The sequence below is a fragment of the Acomys russatus genome, chromosome 24 (genome assembly GCF_903995435.1).
Source record: "Acomys russatus chromosome 24, mAcoRus1.1, whole genome shotgun sequence".
Lineage (NCBI taxonomy): Eukaryota > Metazoa > Chordata > Mammalia > Rodentia > Muridae > Acomys > Acomys russatus.
The window spans coordinates 53,880,964-53,899,486 of NC_067160.1; the positions used below are offsets into that span (position 1 = coordinate 53,880,964).

An 18,523-nucleotide genomic window follows, 5' to 3' on the forward strand; every position below is an offset into this window, starting at 1 on the left:
CCTCCCACACCTCCCAAATGTGCAGTGTTTCCCAGAGTAGAGGCCCCCCGAGGCCCATGTCACTGTCACTGGGGCGGCTGGAGAGCAGAGCACTGCTCATCCTGGGAACATGGAGGTAGCAGGGGTGGCCTAAAGGTCTACCAGCTCCCACTTAGCACTGCTGCTGGGTTAAGGGCCCCGTGTTGCATGGCACTGTGGTCATATCCCTCACTCAATGATGGCTCAGAGGCAAGAGTGCTGCCATCTCTTCCAGACAACACAGTTCAGTTCCCAGGAGCCACATGGCAGCTCACAACTGTAATTCCAGTCCCAAGGTACACATGGTGCACAGACATACACTTAACGCAAACCACTCACATATATATAAGCAAACAAAAACATTGAAAAAAAAGAAAGCCTCCCGCCTTGTTCTTTCCAATCTGATGGAAGCAGAAAGGGCTGAGTGGTCTAGGACCAGTCAGGAACCAGCCATCCTGCTGCAATGAAAGTCTGAGGTTTTCTGTTCGGTGTGGTGGTGCATGCCTGTAATGCCAGCACTTGGGCAAAGCTGCTTAAGTTTAAAGCCAGCCTGGGCTACCTAGCAAGATGACTCTGCTTCAAATCATGAAACCCAAAGACATCAAGCATAGCACGAGGGAGAGAGGGAGGAGGAGGAAAGGAGAGAGGGAAGGGGAGGAAGGGGGAGAGTGGGAGGGGGAGGAAGGGGCAGAGGGAGGGGGAGGTAGGGGAAAGGGAGGGGGAGGAAGGGAGAGAGGGAGGGGGAAGAGGGAGGGGGAGGGAAGACAGGGAGTGGATTTCTTTTAGGCAGTGCAGTGCAGGGCAGGGCAGGGCAAGGCAGGGCAGGGCAAGGCAGGGCAGGGCGAGCCCTTCACGAGGAGCACCTTTCACCAAGGTAGGGCTTGGGGTGGCTTTGTTAGGATGGCTGGAGAGGGTCCAACCAGCCTGCCCTGGTGAGCACCAACAGGGAAGGGCCTCTCTAGATACCTGTGGTGCTGACTCGGGAGGACCATCCACAGTGCTTCCCTCAGAAGGAGTCCTCCATCTGCCTCCATCTGACATAGCATTGCCAGCTCTGCTCCCTCCCCAGCTTGCACACCCCCCTGGAAGAAACAGACAGCGAAGGCAGGAAGCCTTGGAGAGAATGCTTTTTTTCCCCTCCCTTTTTGAGATTGGCTCAGGCTGGCCTCTCTCAGTGCAGCTGAAGACGACCTTAAACTCCTGATCCCTGTCTTCTCCCAGCCAGGAGTCCAGGCATACGCCACCATGTGGTACTGGAGCTTCAGGGCGTATGCTGCTAGCGTGCCTAGCCCAAGGACGACACAAATTGAAACAGGCAGACATCTTGGAAGAAGCAGGACACAGAGCCTTGTCCAGGGTACAAAAGGTTTATTGTTTACAAAACCCAACCACATAACCAACACAAGAATAAAGGGCTCATTCCAGCCACAGCTCATGGGAACAGACCTGGGGCCAGCACCCAGGAGGGGCAGGCCACCCTCCCATGACAACACTGACACACTGCTGACGGCTGACTGGCCCAGGGAGGCTGGCGACAGACACCTGTGTGGAGAGTGGATCAGGCTGGTGTTGCAGGCTGGCCCCAGGCAGGGCTGGGGTCACTGGCGGCAGGTGTCATGGAAAGCTTCCAGGGTTCGGAAGTCCCTCCATGTTGGGGGAAGGCCATCTTGCAGAAACTTCCCGCAGCGCTGGCACGGGGCCTGGAACAGCTTGATGTAGCTTCTCAACCAGGTCTGAAAAGAGATAAGACAGGAAGGAGAGAGAGGGACCAGGGAGCCTCCTCAACTGTCCTTCTGAGAAGCCTAGTGACCCAAGGACAGAGCTTAAGCAGGCTTGGACCCTGGAAGACCCCGGGGCTCTATAGAAAAGCTGTCTGACCCCCACGCCTGTCTCCCTGTGACTCAGTCCTGATGCCCCCTGTTCTTCCTGATGGAAATCCCTGCTTCCCAGAGCTGGAGTGTTCCCCAAGGCTAGCTGGCACCATCGCTGAGTTCCCTGTTACCTGGACGCTGCCTCAGCCCTCTTTCCTCTGCTCCGAGCAGCAAGTGCAGGCACAGTTGAGGAAGTGCTGTGAGATTCTGTACCAGGGCAATGTGCTCTGAGCTAATCTCATTCCAGAGGCTGTCCCTCTCTGTCATGGTGGGGCCTAACACAGCTGGAGCAGCCCCAGTGTCACCAGGTAACATAATAAGTGACAGTCACCCACCCTTGAGGTTGAGAGCCGAGGGCTCCCAGATGTCATGCATAAGGATGAGGCTCAGGTAACTCAATTCTCCATCTCAAGGAGACTCACGGGCACAAAGGCCCAGCAAGCAGAGCCCACAGCCACAGGCAGGCAGCCCGAGAGCCAGGCAAGTTACACGGCTCACTCCTGAAGGTGTCAGCCAGAGGACGCTTCTCTGAAGAGGCCATTGATACAAGCAGTTCACGCGGGGCCGGCCTGGCCCGTCCACAGCTGGTGTGAGGGTTTGGAAATAGAACAGGAGGGTGGTGGGTGATGGCCTGTTCATTTCAAGAGCAAAGGGAACCCTGGCATCAGGATGTGGCAGGTGGAGAGCTGTGTATCACTGAAGATTGTCACTTGCTCACCCCTCATGGGGAAGGACTCTCTGGACTTTGTGGCTGAGCACCCAGTGTCACCCCCACACCATGCAGTTGGTTCTCTTGTGAGGAGTGCCTGCCGACTCTAAGAAGCTGAGCTATGGAGCTCATGTGACAGTGAGCTACAAAAAACACCCCTCGCTGTCACTACTGCTCAGAGCAACAGGGAGGAAACGTGGCAGCTATGGCAGTATGGAGACAGAAGGAGTTCCCTGGGCAGGGAAGGGCAAAGGCTAGTGACTTCCAGGAACACTGCCCTCCGAGGTGAGCAGGGTCATGGAGGCTGTGGCTGGTTTTGTGGATGCCCTGATGTCTACATATCTGTGCTCTTGGTGGCTGAAGACTCAGCTCGCCGTGCTGCCCTGAGCCTGCTCTCTCCTGAGCTCCGGCTCTGAGAACTGCAGGAAGACATGGCTAGGGAACCGCAGAGTTATCCATCCCAGTCACTGCTCCCTGCTCACATCCAGCCACAGGGCTTGGTGAATAGGAGCAGGACAAAATCACCACTCATCAGTGCTGGAAGCTTCTGGAACACCACTTGTGTGGTCACTGCTTGTTCAACCCTGATGGAAGTCCCAGGGACGACCAGAGCCTGGCTCCTCAGATCGCTCCCTAGCTGGAAGGCTGGAGCCCTGAAGGCACTTACCATGAATGACCTGACCACAACGTCTGGCATCTGGGGGAGCTGGTAGTGGAGCAGGGCAGTGGTGGCGTGGTCTGTCACCTGAGAGGGAGGACAGTTACCATTAGCCAGAAGTGCTGGCTTCACAAGCAACAGCACTGCTTGGGTCGTCCCCTTTCACCCCGCCTCCCCACATCTAAAATAAAGCTCAAATAGGAAAATTAGTGGGGTTGGGGCAGAGGGGAGGCATTATAGGCAAGAGGACACAGGCCTGGAGACAAGTAGAGTGTGGAACATTCTGGCAACTAAAAATCTGGATGGGAAGAAGCATGGGAGAAGATGAGCTCAGGTCGGTGGGGAGGGCGGCAGGGTGTGACACTTGGTCTGACAGTGACGGACAGTAAAGGTGCAATGGTCTCATCCGTTTCCATGCGCCCCACCCAGGCTCTGCCCTGCTGGCTCTCCTGCAGGTCTGTCCCCATGCCCCGACCTCCTCCCTACCAGGCTTCCTGGCCTTCTCAGCTCTCCTGTGGATGCTCCCAGGTCTCCCAACTTCGCAGAAGGCCTGAGGTGCACAGGAGGCACCAGAGGCAGGCACTGTCTCCAGGCCTCATTCTAGTTACTCACCTTGGGCCTCAATATCTCATATTCAAACAAAGGGGTCAGAGAGCTCGCTGCACACCAGCAGTTGACTAACGCGAGGGTTATGATCAAATTAATGGCTTGACTGTCATTTTTAGAAACTCTTTTCAAAATTTAAATAAATTTTCTTATTTACTTTGTGGTGTGTGTGTGTGTGTGTGTGTGTGTGTGTGTGGGTGTGTGTGTGTGTGGTGTGTGTGTGTGTGTGTGTGGGTGTGTGTGTGTGTGTGTGTGTGGTGGTGTGTGTGTGTGTGGTGTGTGGTGTGTGTGTGGTGTGTATGTGTGTGGTGTGGTGTGTGTGTGGGTGTGTGTGGTTGTGTGTGTGTGTGTGTGTGTGGTTGTGTGGTGTGTGTGGTGTGTGTGTGTGTGTGTGTGTGTGGTGTGTGTGTGTGTGGTGTGTGTGTGGTGTGTGTGGTGTGTGTGTGTGTGTGTGTGTGTGTGTGTGTGGGTGGGGTGTGGGTGGTGTGTGTGTGTGTGTGTGTGTGTGGTGTGTGTGTGTGGTGGTGTGTGTGTGTGTGGGTGTGGGTGTGTGTGTGTGTGTGTGTGTGTTGTGTGTGTGGTGTGTGTGTGTGTGTGGTGTGTTGTGTGTGTGTTGTGTGTGTGGTGTGTTGTGTGTGTGTGTGTGTGTGTGTGTGGTGGTGTGTGTGTGTGGTGTGTGTGTGTGTGTGTGGTGTGGTGGGTGTGTGTGTGGTGTGGTGTGTGGTGTGTGTGTGTGTTGTGTGGTGTGTGTTGTGGGGTGTGGTGTGTGTGTGTGGGGGTGGTGTGTGTGTGGTGGTGTGTGTGGTGTGTGTGGGTGTTGTGTGTGTGTGTGTGTGGTGTGTTGTGTGTGTGTGTGTGGTTCTCCCGCCTGTGCCCAGAGTGGGGGTCAGAGGACAGCCTCTAGGAGCCAGTTCTCTTCTCCCTCCATGTACGGAGAAGAGAACTCCAGGTAGTTCTCTTCTCCCTCCTCCTGGAGACCACACTCAGACGGTCAGGCTTGGCAGCAGGCGCCTTTACCTGCTGAGCCATCTCGCTGGCAGTGGACATTCTTGTCATTACAGATATAGTTAAGAAACAAAAGAGAACATGCCAGATAAAATCATTAACTTTGAGAACAAGAATCAACACAGGCCCAACGCGCACAGACTTGTCCGTCCGCAGCCTCAGTGGGACACTGTGACACACTATTGGGCTGCAGGCCCCAAGCAGCAGTGAAGCAAACTATCTGGGGGGCAGTTGGGAGGCCAGGTTTAGATGGGGGGGGGCAGTGAAACCGGCCTCAAGTTTGCAGCACAGCATGAGGCTGTTCTGTAGCCACAAAAGCTGGCCCATGCCCTGGCTTCCAGAGTTTAGGCCCAGATGGAGGAGGTAAAGGAGGTTGTGGCTTTACGTGGCAGGGGAGAGGGACAGGTTGACCCTGTCCCTCCTCACTCCTGCTCCATGTGCTCCCTGCCCTTGCTCTCTCCCTGCAGCCTTCCTATCCCCAGGCCTAGAACCACAAGGCACACAGCAGGTGCCAACACAGATCTTAACTAAAGAGAGGAATGTGGAAATGCCCACTCCAGGGACAGGGCACTGCTCTCCCACAGAGACATCCATGGTGCCTGTATTGCACATACCCAAGGAATTCTTTCCCCGGGTGACTTTCAAGATAAATGCTACTCCCCCACCCCACCCCAGTGCCAGGCCTGCTTTTATTTTAAGCATTCTGACAGACAGCTTTTCTAAAATGAGCAGGGCTTTTTTTCTCCAAGCAGTAGTAATAACTGTGACATGACGTGGTGACTGCTGTGGAGACAAACGGGCTGCCTTTTTACTTAAAATGCCCACCGAAGTGCTGTTGTCCTCCAGTTTCTCGCGTGACTACTTTCTGGAGATGGGCGCTGTCCCTAGCACTGACTCTAGGGGGTCCTTGGGAGAGATCAGACCTGTCTGTTCAGCTGCTGGAGCTGGCCTGATCTGAGGCCTGCCTCAGACTAGTGACCCAAAGGTGACGTCCAAGACAGGATCGCTTGCTTGATACAGTTTTTGTGTTTCTTTCTTCTCAGTTAACACAAATGGCACCATATGAAATTCTGGAAGCCCCAGAAGCAGGGGCATCTTCACAGGTAACTATGTAAGAGGACATGTACCCCACCCCTAATCTCCACAAGTTTGTGAGCCTGACCCCACCCCCCAGCTCCCCATATAGGTGTCAGCCATCAATGGGAGCAGAGAAAGGTGTCTCTGGATGCTCCTATAGCGGGCCTGAGTGACCCATGGTTTCACATTTCCTACTTGGCTCCTGTAGCAGTTGGAATTTGGGACCTCCATTCAAATCTGACAGAACGGTCTCCACAAATGGCCCATGCCTCAAACCCAGCCCTTCCTCCCCATGCCTGGTCTGGCTTCCTGAGCTTCACTTGTGCTCCTGTTTCCGGGCATGAAGGACTTGGTCCAGGCCTGAAAGCTCATCTTGCAAGTGAGATGTGGGAGGGGCCTGTACAGGCTGGCCAAGAGGAAGGGCCGAGTTAATGGGAAATGATCTTCTCCAGATTTGGGGGAGCTAGGCACTCTCTGACTCACAGGCAGGGCACCCAATTAGTCTGTCCATTTCTGGCCTGCCAGCTGGCCAGATCTAGCCTTCTTTTCAGAGGGTCCAGTTTAAAGGACTCTCTTTAACTGTCAAGCGGTGGCAGGGTTGGCTCTGGCGCTTATGTGATTACTCAGGCTTTCATTAGCCCACCACCAATTTCAGCAACACTTTAAGAGCAGACACAAACCCAGCTGACTTCTGTTTCTCCCCACCTCTTGCCCAGCTCCGCTCTCAGTTTTCTGAATTCCATGGCTGAACCCCCAGCAAGGGGCAAAAGTGGCAGTGAGACACTGGCAAGCTCCACCCACGCTCCACCCTGGTCTCTACAGTATTCCACTTTCAATGACTGTGTGCTGTTGTTTTACACTCTCAACAACAAGCTGTGTTTTGTTCAGCATTGAAGATGTGGAAAAAATATGCCAGTGCAACAAAAGATGGCTATTAACTAATTTTGTGAGGAGCCAGGTTTGGGCCCATTGTACTGGAAGCTAATGGTGTTTCCCGGGAGATAAAAGCAGCCCCTCAGAGCAGGAGGCCAGGGAAGAGCACTAATGCTCCTGAGAGAGTGAGGCCCAGGAAGACCATGCCTGCAGGCTGAAACAAAGCTTGTAAAAAGATCAAAGTGGCTGGGACCTAGGGAAAAGAGGAAGGGAAGTGACACAACCTAACAGACAGGGACTAGGCAGGGACCACGGATGGATGGAGGGAGGGGTACTGGAGGGGTAGAGAGTGACTCATGCCAGACTCAAGATCCAGATGCCTCACTGCAGGGAACTAGAGCCCTGGTTGGCTCCGCTGGGTCCCCATCTGGAGAGCCAAGGCAGCAGGCTGGGTTGATGGAAGTCCCCTCTGCCTCAGCTCAAGGCTGTGAAAGTCTTTGAGCACCCAGATGGAGGAGAACCAAGCAGAGGGAGGGAAGAGGAACTCCTCACAAGACCCTGAAGCAGCTGCCAGTCAACACTCTGGAGAGGGGGTGCCAGTCAAAGCAGTCTCCCCAAGTTCTTCTGCCATACTGTGGTACCAAGGGCCCCGAGCGTCCCTTCCAGGCTGGCACTGTTTTAGCTACAGAGAAAGGAAGCGGTGCTGTGGTAGGGGCAGTGCGTGTGAGGATCCCTCGGCGCTGTGGGCTCCCTTCTCTGTATGTGGGTCCTGCCCTTCCTGGGAGGAGGATCTTGGCCATGGACCCCAAGGGTCAGGAAAGGGACAGCATCTGACCTCACTCAACCCTCACAACAGTGACAGTGGAGGGATCGGTTCAAGTACCATTTGCAAGTCAAGGAACCAAGTTACTGGGAACTCTAGGGACTTGGTCAGGTTAAGTGGCTACTGTGCAGCAGGGGAGGGCTTGTCCAGGCCACATCACCCTGAACTGAGAGTCAGACTCTGACCTACACCCAGCAGGCTCCCACTTCAGGACTTCTGAGGGGTGCCCAATCCCAGACCCTCTCCTCTCCTGGGGGGCACTGGGACAGGCACCCAAACCCTTCATTCCTTGCTAGAGCCTCAGCCTGTTTAGCTGCGAAGCTGGAGAATCCCCTCCCCCACTGCCCTGGACAGAGGGACAACTGAACTCACCCCTGCCCATGTCACACAGAGGAGCAGGGCTGCAGGCACATAGTGCCCCAGAGAAATACAAAGAATAGAAGGTTGGGGGTCTTGGGAGTGGTGCAGAGGCCAACTGTTCCACTGGGACACACCCCTCCCCCCCACACCAGCTGTCATGGTGACCAATCAAAGAAAAACAAACAAACAATTGCCACAGTGGTGACCCAGGAAAGATTTGGAAGAGAGGGGAGGGGGGAAGCTCTGCCGCCATGCACATCCAGTATGTTCCCCTGCAAGGGAAGGGTCTGGAAGGCAAGCAGATGATGAGGGCAATGAGAAGCCAGGCTTAGCAGCCGCCACCTGGCTTGCAGCAGGTGCTCTCGGCCGGCCGGAGGGTGGCTATGTGCGTTCCTCCTGACTTGTCTCTTCCACACAGCCCTAGCTTGGGGTGCTTGCTTTCCTCTTCTAGAACAAGAGCCCTTGAATGTCTGTGACCTTGGGATTGTCCTCTGGGGCTCAGGGATCTCTCAGGTGGGAGGCATCACTTGCCAGAACAGCCCCAGCTTTTAGAAGGCATGTTGAGGGGTGCTGCTCAAGAGCTCAGGATGTTAGGGGGCCAGGCCATCAGGGCCGGTGTCAGCTTCCAGCAACCCTTCATCCAATGCCCTTTCTACAGCCAGGGTTGCCGGACAGTTTCATTTATCCACAGAGCCAAATGTCCAAGGCCTGTCCCTGCCAAGCCAGGGAGCTGGGGCTGCTATTAAAGTATTGCCCCGCAAGGTTCATTAACAGGAAAGGCTAAGTAGCCAGGTAACCACAAACTGTTTGTGAGAAGTCGGTGGGACTAGACTGTTTTGCCTCCAGGCAGCATCAACTTCCACATGCATGCTGGAAAGGTGGACAGCAATGTGACTTGGGGGAGGGCCGATGGCCCGATCCTGCAGGTCCTCAAGTGTAGTCCCTGTCACCCACCAGGGCACTCACTCCCTGCCCTGAAGAGAACCTCTACCTACCTCAGACCCTTCCCAGGGGGTGACTGTAAAGCTCCTTTTAAAAAGAGGGTCTTATTATGTAGCCCCAGCTGGCCTTGAACTTACTGTGTACACTATGCTGTCTTCAGACTTACAGGGATCTGCTCCCCTCGGCCTCGAGTGCCGGGACTAACGGTGTGCACCACTATGCCAGCTATCGCTGATTTAAAAAACAAAAGACAGAGATGCGAGATGCCAAGAGAGGTGCTATGAGTCTGCCTCACTCCTGTGCCCACCTTGATGCGATGCCACCTTTACAAGGTGCATCTGCTAATTCCTTTCCCCAGCTCTAGGACTCACCAAGGCCTGGAAGTACCCCGAGCTGGCAGCGAGCTGAGTGAGTACCAGCAATGTGCTCATGCCATCCCTCGGGTCAACTGTAGGGAGGGCGAGGCTGCTTTAACATTGTACAGGGCCACAGCCCGGGAAGCTGGGCTCCCCCAAGGAGTCTAACAACAGCAATCCCAGCCTGGTGAGGAGGAGGCCCCCACAATGCTCAGGAGCAAATTATCTGTGGGCTCTGGAGCCAGACAGGGGAGCTTGGCGCATTAAGGGCTTAAAGAGATGGCAGCCCCTGCTGGCAACCCTGCACCAGCTTTAGGATGCCTACTGAAGGCAGCCTTAGAAGTCTTCATTCTCTGAAGAGGAGTCACCATTGTCTCAAAATTGGAATTCTCTTAAGTCCTGAAAGTGGTGTTGGGGGCCATGGGAGTACTGCAGACAGAAGCTTCTAAAACAGGGATGAAGGCAACGGTGGGGCGGAGGCAGGGGATTTACCACTTATGCAGCCCCAGCCTCTAATCGGAGACAGGATTTGTGTGCAGAGGCTCAGCAGGCCTGGGGGCCGAAGAGGAAGTGCGGAGGCCCACAGGGACTGGGGATTACTCAGGCGAGATCGATATTCTGCTTTCTGTGATGAGGGAGCCATCTGCATGAGCTCTGCAGAGCTTATCACTGTCACGGGGCCAGGTCATGCTGGTCTGGGACAAGATCAGCAGAGAGAGGTGGAGACAGACCCAGCTGCCCCGTCAGCCCTCAAATCCCTTGCACACCGTTGGGATCAAGCCCTGCGTTTGAGATGTATGGGCCTGCAGATGCACAGTGCTTAACAGTTTCTGGCAGGCACAGGGTGGGGATTCCAAAAACCAGCATCTGGGTGAGGAGGACTACAGTCACCCTAAAGGGTTTCAGACATGACAGCACTGATGCCTAGCAGAAGCTCTTAATTCCCGGGCCCAGGCACAGACTGGCTGCTGCTGGCTTCCATGGTCATTGTGTGCTTATGCACCCTGGCACAGAACGCAGGGTCCTGATCCCTGCTTTGCCTCTTTTCAGCCCACAGCTGACACTGCAGTGACCTGTGAGCCTACCCAACCCATCAGAATGTCTGCCCCTGTCCGGAATGCTCTCTATCCTGACAGGTACCTGGTGCTGAGAGACAAGTTCCCTTGTGTCTTTCCACAGCCCTCTAGGTATTTGGGCTTGGCACTGTCCAGGCCTGTGACCAGATGGCCCTGTCTCTAGGCTGCACTCTCTGGGAATGAGGCCACCTGAGCTAAATTTTTGTCCCTGGGCCAGGTTTGCCCATTGGAGAGCAGTGTGTCTCCACACTGGGCCCTGCTAACATAGTAGCACCAGACTATAAGAGAGAAGTGGGAAGGCCTCAGGAAGCGAGTGGGATGGGAGGAGAGGCCAGGAGCCTGGGACAGCAGGAGCAGCGCATGCCTCTTGGAGCCAGGGAACTCTCCAGGGTCCTGACCACTGTGCACTCTCACATAGCAGGGCTGAGGAGGGCCACATGGTGGGTCCTTGACATTTTTTTTTTTCCTTCAGGATTAAGGAATTGAAGCTCTTCATTAGATGACAACAATTTAACACTTTCCAGGTGGCAAAACACCAGACTGTCGTCGGCTGCCAGCAGTGTCTCGGCCTAGAGGCACCTGAGTTGTTCTGCTTTCCCTTGGTGCCATGTGACTTTCTCAGTTGATCCAGTCAGACCTACTTCTCCATCAGCAAGATGGCAGTATAGTGTGAAGTCAGGGCCAGTGCATCCACTGCAGGCCACACGAGGGTGGCATCACTGGAGGGAGGCATGCCCTCTTGGGACAGTAGGCACTGCCCCAGGTCCTGGCCTATCAAGTTGCTCAATAGATGAAGAGGGAGGAGCAATTTTTGTGTATTTCACATGAAAACTGCCCACTCTTTGCCTGGGAAAGAGATAACAGTGCAGAGAAACAGGGAGATGGAGAAGGCTTTGGTGGGAGTGGTTGGGCTTGTCATGGTAGCTGGATCTGCAGTTTAGTTTACAAAATTATCTCCGTTAAAATGAGGGCACGTGCACAGATAGTTGTAGATTCCAGGTTCTGTGGTCCTTAGCCCCCGTGACAGCTGTAGCAGCAGCACATGCCACACACTTGCCAGGAAACTTGAGGGCCAAGCACCTCACTACTCCTGATCTTCACAATACATATCCACGAGGGAGGTGTGATCTATTTCACCTTTTTGTAGAGGAAGGAGCTGGACTTAAGAGGGCAGATGCTGGGCCTAAGGTCCATAGCAGAGCAAGTGCACAGCCCATTCTCTAAACTACAAGGTCCACTGTGAAGAGGAGTCAGGGGTCCTGTGCAAGGGAAACTGGCCAATAGGGAGCAGAGGAGATGGAGGAAGAGGCCACTGGAAACTTTGGAGGCAGAGTAATAGGGACCACATGTACATGGGGATTACTTTACATGTCCTACCTATGACATCAGTTTATCACATCATGCTCTCTCCAGTACAGATGAGCAAGCTGGGGAGGCGTGGCCAGGATCTGACTGCCTGCAGATGGCTCAGTGGACCAGTCACTACAGGGAGCATGATGGGGAGCAGCCAGGCTTGGAGAAGGGGGACTAGGAGTGGGAGGAGCCAGTCTTCCCAGAAGCAGCTGTCAGATCTGATGGCCTGTCCTGTGTCAGGAAGAAGGCAACTATTGAGACCATGAATGGCTGCCCTGTGACCCCTCTAATGGCAGAGAGCCACAAGCCACTTCTGGGGGACTCAGTGTGCCACAGAGGCCAGTGGGCTGGCTAGGCCTTCCTGGGTCTGGCTGCATGTTAGTATGTGAGCTGTGACCACACTGCTCTCAGCGGGGAGCCTGAAGGAAAAGGGTTTGGGGGTCCACAAGAGGCAAACAAATGAGGAAGCCTGTGTGTGTGCACCAGTCCTTCTGGGTCTCTCTGGCAGCCAGTTCAGCTCAAACACCTCTTCTTCTTTCCCTTGGCTCCCAGGCCTGGGTGGATGCTCCTGCTTAGCTGCCCAATCAGTCTAGACCAGCTGGGGGCTGAGGGCACAGCACCCTCTACGATGACCCTGGACCACCTGCCTCTCTCTCCCCCAACTCAACAGCCTACTCCCAAGCAAACACATCCCTTCCCCCACGTGCCACCAGCAGTAACCAACCTACCTCCATGAAGCTGCTCATCTGTCCTGGTCCTTGTGAAAGCTGTCCCCTCAGGTCTGTCCAGTTGGGACACACTTATGAGGCAGCAATAGGGTGCACAGACACAGAAGGAAAATGCTACGCTTCACTCCTCATTGTGTTGGCCAAGAGTCCCTCTAAGTGTGGGAGGCTCCCGGGTACAAGGGCTGGGTAGGGAGTGGCCTGGGAGTCTCACCTCACCTCTCCTGGCTTTCAGGAGGGGCGCCCTGATCATGGGTCTTGGTTAACTTTTTTTTTCTCTGACAGAAATGTGGAGGAGGTTGGCAGGGGGAACCCAGAGACTACTTAGGGAGCCTTGTGGGTGATGTGAGGTGCTATAGCAGGAGCCAGTGCTCAGGGCACAGCCACCTCAGCCTAATGGAGGAAGGAGGGCTCTTGTCTTCAGACAGTTTCCTGTGTTGGGACGGTTGGTTACTTTCTGAGGATTTGGAGCTAGCATGGGCTACTCACTCCACGAGGGGCACTATGGGAAGGTGCGGAGTCATGCATGGCATTCGGTGAGCATAGCCTCCTTGCAGAGCTGAGGCCCCTGGGCTGACTCGGCCCACCCTCCTGTAAAGTGCCTGACAGACACTCACTGTCATCTCTGCATAGACGTTCCTAGGAAAAGCCCTGTCTTTCATATCAAAGAATAGCTGGCTGAGTGAACAAAAAGGCGAAGAAGGCAGTGGCACCCCACCGGGCACCCCACCTGTCCACTGTGGTGTAGGACTTAGTGGGCTATGCACCGTTCTGCTGCCCATAGAACAATGGCCATGGCTGAGAGTCCACTTCTGAGCCTGCATGGCTGTGTTTTGTTCCCTACCCCCAGGCTCCTCAGAGGCTATCTTTTTCTACCCCACAGCTCTCCCTGTCTGGGGCCTCACCTGTGCTCCCACCTTTCTTTAGTCCCTGCAAGGACTTACTGCAGTGAGTGGCTGCAGACTGGCCCTCACTTCTCCCAAGCTGCTGGAGGAAAACCCACAGTTTTGAAATGAGGGGGTTAAAGATCAAAACAGTAAGTGCCCCTGCAGAGTTTAAATGCCAGGAAAATACGAACTTGCTAGAAGCCTTTGCTGGCTCTGTGGTTCTGGCCTTTCAGAGGGTCCCCTCATTTCTAAGTCTCATTCTCTGAATCCACACTGCTGGAAACTCGCTGGCTATAAAAAGCCGCTTCGCCCTAGGATGAAGTGCAAGGTGCCTCTGGGGCAGTGCAGTAAATGACAGGCACCTGTTGGCAGTCGTAGCCTCACAGCAAGCTGTCCCCCAAGCAGCCACTGCCTTGCACTTGGGTACGGAGTCTAATGAGTGAGACAGGAAAAGGCTTGCTGACAGTCCACAGACAAAAGGCAGGATGCATTTTACTCCTCAGGACTGGTTTGCTGCAGAGCCACAGCAGCTGTGGCTCTCACTGAGGGACTTGAGCATGGGCCTCTGGACAATGTGACAGTGGCCTGCCCTCCACTGCTCTGGCTCCTGAAGAAAAAAGACGTGGAGAAGCTTGCTTTGGCAGTCAGTCCCTTTCTATCCAGAGCAAAAGTGCTCAGGGACTTCTGTCTGCCTAACAGCACCCAAAACACGAGGGGTCCCTGAACCAATTCAATGGTGCCAGGAAGGGCAGTCCTTGGTGCCATCAGAGCAGTGAGCTGCTCACAGTGGCCAGTGAGTCTCAGCTCAGAAGTGGGTCTCTTAATGCAGTCTACCCTGAGGTCAAGCTCTTTGGGAAGTGGGTGGTTGCCAGGGCACAGAACCTCCCTGTTAGAGTGAGCCACCCTCCTGACCCATGGGGACTACTGCTCGGGGCTGAGCTTTTCTCAATAATCTGACATGGAATCCCATGCTGGCTAGTCTATGGGGTAGGCATACTGTATTTTTCGGACTATAAGACGCACCTGACTATAAGATGCACCCAGTTTTTAGAGCGGTAAAATAAGAAAAACAGTAAAAACAGCAATCAGACCACCCTAACTCCACCCCCCCCCCCTTTTGGGGGGAAAAGTGTGTCGTATGGTCCAAAAAAATACGGTAAGTAGGCTGACAGGTGCAGACGAGGCAGCTCCATGCCCTCAGTCAGCATTCACCACTAGCAGGATCAACAGGCTCACCCACATTTAAGTGGGGGAAAGGAAACAGAAGTGAGAAAGAGTGGACCCTAAAAAGCAAAGCTTAGAAGGGTCCCAATCAGCTGCCAGCCAGCCCTGTTCTCTGGTGCTCTGAGTCTCAATTGAGGCATCACTCTGAAGGCTGGGCCAGACAGACTGACCTTGTAGGAAGTGGCCTCAGCTCTGCCATGAGAGTGTGTGTGGGGGGGTACTGACTGTGGGAAGGGAATAAAGTGGAACAGCGTAGCCTGCCCTTGGGACAGGATACCAGATGCACCTTCTTCCTGTCACCAGCCCCTTCTGCAAGCTTGGAGCACAGGCTCCCTGGAGTTACATCACACCACACCTTCCATGGGACCTGATTAGTTGAAGCTTTCCTGAGAGGATTAAGCTGGCTTCTGCAGTACATTATTTTCTCAGACATCCCTCCATCTGACAGCACGGACAGTCTCTGGCAGGCAGTCTTACTTGCCCCTGAGAGGAGCCAGAGACCTCGCCATTACCCGCCTTTACTTCTAATGAGAACACTGACACTCTCGCAGTGGCAGTCTTTAACGCAGGGTAGGGCAGCATTGGAGGTTAATCATTTCACTACAATAGGGCAAGAGAGAGAGGATGAAGAAACCCAAAGGTCTGAGCACACGGAGGACACACTGCTCTAGTTGGGTAAACCACCATCACGTGGATCAGGCTATTCTCATGACTTCAGACATGCCATGTTCAGAGGGAGCCTGGCACGTGCCCATACATCTCTCCAACGGCCCCAGAAGTCCATTTTGGACTGCTGCACAGTGTGTCTGTGGGCTCAGACAGAGACTGCATGCCAGGCTGTTTCCAGGGAGGGGTGGGTCAAAACATGGCAGTACAATCTAAACTTGTGCTTCAGAAAATCCCCATTTCACACTCTGCTGGAGTTCCTGATACGCTTCCCACATGCATTCAAAAACAACTCCTGAGGCATGGGACGGTTTTTAAGAAAGCAGGGCACAGGTGGTGCATGCCTGTAATCCCAGCACTTGGGGAGACAGAGGCAGGCGGATCATTGTGAGTTCGAGGCCAGCATGGTCTACAAAGCGAGTCTAGGATAGTCAAGGCTACACACAGAAACCCTGGAGAGAGAGAGAGAGAGAGAGAGAGAGAGAGAGAGAGAGAGAGAGAGAGAGAGAGAGAGAGAGAGAGAGAGAAAAGAAAGAAGCAAGGTAAGGAGGCTCCACTCGCAGAAAGGGTACAGTACTGAAGACCGGGTTCTCGGTTACAAGATGCCAGGCTCCAGGGCTTGAGAAATCCCGAGGGCCATTGTGGAGCCTGGAGAAGAAATTCATTACTGTGCCACATAGGGTGGAAAGACAAACACCAGTTTTAATGATGCTGACTCCTATGGCAAAACGAGACAGCGATGATGGACGTTTTCTTTCTTCTTGTCACAGTCACCACAGAGGGGAAATTGTCAAGAACATGGAAAATACTAGCCTTTCTAGCTAAGGTGGTGCCTGTGCCAGCCATGCCAACATCCCTAGTTTGGCAGCTTAGCAAGCACGCAGAACCTGCATGGTCCCAGCACTGAAGGCTGGTGTGGCGACTACACTTCCCTGCATTCAGTTCTGGACTGAGGAGCCAGACTGCATTAGTCATGTTTCTAGGGACAGTGGAGTGAGGGAGCGCTAGCAGCCCCGAGACAATGGTGTTCTCAGTTAACCGATGTCCTTATTTTTGGAATATTTTGACCTTTATGTGAGACTTGCAAAGGCGGCCCAGACAGGAACAACTTTGGCCTGGTATAGGCCTGTTTTGTGACCAAATACCCAGCAAAGTGGAGAAGGGACTCCTCTGGGACAGTTAGGGGGGATAGTTCCACACGGGGTACAAAGTATGGCAGCAGGGGCTCTCTGGCTGCAGGGGTGTACAGCTGGGACCCCACACCTCTGCACATCTCCCCAGAATAGAACCGTAAACCTAAAGGCTTACCCCTAAGCAGTCCACTTCCACCAGTTAGGCCTGACCTCCCAAGTTTTACAACTTCTGGACAGTTCAAACATAGAACCTTATGGGTACCATTTACATTCAAACCATAATAACTGGTGATCATATTTAAGTCATCCCATTAGGGTACACACTTTGCTTGCTCACCTAATTCCACCTTAAACGCCAGCTTCTCTTAGACCATTGCTGACATCTTCCAAAGCCCTGGTACCTATGATGGTTCATTTCCATCAACTTAGCTGGCTTTAGAGTTACCATGGAAACATACCCATGTGTGTGCCTGAGGGTTTCCCAAGGTTGACCTAAAAAAGGAGGGTCCACCCTGGATGTGGGCAGTGCCATTCCATCTCCTGGGTCACACACTGGATACAAAGGAGGAAGAGACCCGGCAACCGGCAACCAGCATCGATCCTCTGCTTCCTTGGTTGTCTCCCCGCGATACTTACGCCAGCATCCCTGGCTGTCCAGGCTGCTGGCTCTTCCACTGTAGCCTCCTTGGTTTAGGGCAGTACACTTCATTCAGGTCATGGCTCCTGAAAGCTCCTGAGACTCCCTTACAGTGTGCTGCTCAGCCTCAGGCTGTGCTTACGACAGCGAGTGGGACTGCTCAGGGTGATGAGAGGCTACCCACCATGCCCTCTGCTGACTTTATCCTGGGCAGGGGCTCCCCTCAGAGAGGTGAAACGTTGGTGAACTAGACAGAGAAGGCTGGTAAACATGTGAAGGCACCAAACTCCAAGGACTTGTTCACTTTAAAATGGCTCACTTTATATTATGCAAAATCCATTTTAATTAAGGAAAAAAAAAAAAAAAAAAAAAAAAAAAAAAAAAAGGCCTATGCCTCCTGGCACACCTTGGGGACAACTTACTCATAGAAAGAACTTGGGCCACTTCCAGCTCTGAGTGGCCCCTGAGGTATTTCTTACCAAACAGACAACTATATTCAAACTGTGTCCCCAGCCCTGAGACACTTGCCTGGCCAGGGCTCTTTGTTTCAGATTCCCCACACACTCCTCTGAGCACTTGCTCTGAAGGCCGTTCCTTCTCTGGGCCCCTGGCCCAGCCTCCAACAGCCTGTCTGTCTGTGTTATCTCCCTGCTACTCTTGGGCCTAACACAGTGCTTAGCAACTGCAGAGAATCACTGCTGCCGGCCAGAGCAGAGCACAGGGGACAGGACTGCTGCCTGTCGGGGAGCTGGCCCGAGTGCTCCGGGGTGCGGCCTGAGCCTGTACACACCACGGGGGTATGCCACGCCAGAGGCTTCACCCTCGCAGAGCTGCAGAGTTGAATTCTCACATAATTTCTCACTTACATTTCTAAAAATTTATTTTTTTTTACATGTATGAGGGGTTTGCTTGCATGTATGTGTGTGCAGTGCCCTCTGCCCTCAGAGACTAGAAAAAGGGCACGTGACCACCCTGGAACTGGAGTCTCAGACAGTTGTAAGCTGCTATATGGGTGCTGGGAATCAAACTCAAGTCCTTTGGGAGAGCAACAAGCATTCTTAATCGCTGAGCCGCCTCTTCAGCCCCACTTCTCATGTTTCTTAGCAGTCCTTTATGTTTCTGCAGGAAGCAGTCACGAGAGCAGGAGGTGGGGTGGAGCAGGTCAGGTTGTGTGCTCTGCTTCTCCATGCACTTGGGCAAGCACACGGGCTGCGAAACTGCATCTCAAGACCAGACAGAGCTTGGAACCACTGGAAAGTGTCTGTGTCAGTACAGTCTACACTACAGACAGCAAGTCACCCGTGTGAGTAAACAGTCTTCTGGCCTCTAATACCATCACCACCATTATCACCTCAGAAACAAAGTGTGTCCACCACTTCAATGTGTCCTCTGCTATCCCTTTGAGGCCATTTCCCTGCTCTGCCCATAGGCAACCACTAACCTGACTGACATCCCCAGGCTGACTGCTTCCCCATGTCACAGCGAGAAGCTTTGCATGTCACCTGTTTTTCCCACTCCTGTAGC

The 18,523-nt window shown here is 53.7% G+C and overlaps 1 protein-coding gene across 1 annotated transcript in view; it reads right to left on the reverse strand.

Moving 5' to 3' along the window:
• Positions 1 to 1,504: 1,504 nt before the first annotated feature.
• Med27 (mediator complex subunit 27) overlaps positions 1,505 to 18,523 on the reverse strand; it is a 185,718-nt gene continuing 168,699 nt past the window's right edge. The window contains exons 7-8 of the mRNA XM_051166136.1: positions 3,266 to 3,343; positions 1,505 to 1,751 (exon numbers count right to left, since the gene is read on the reverse strand). Of these exons, the coding sequence (XP_051022093.1) occupies positions 1,617 to 1,751; positions 3,266 to 3,343 (213 nt within the window). The 3' untranslated portion in view covers positions 1,505 to 1,616. The remainder of the gene's footprint in view (positions 1,752 to 3,265; positions 3,344 to 18,523) is intronic.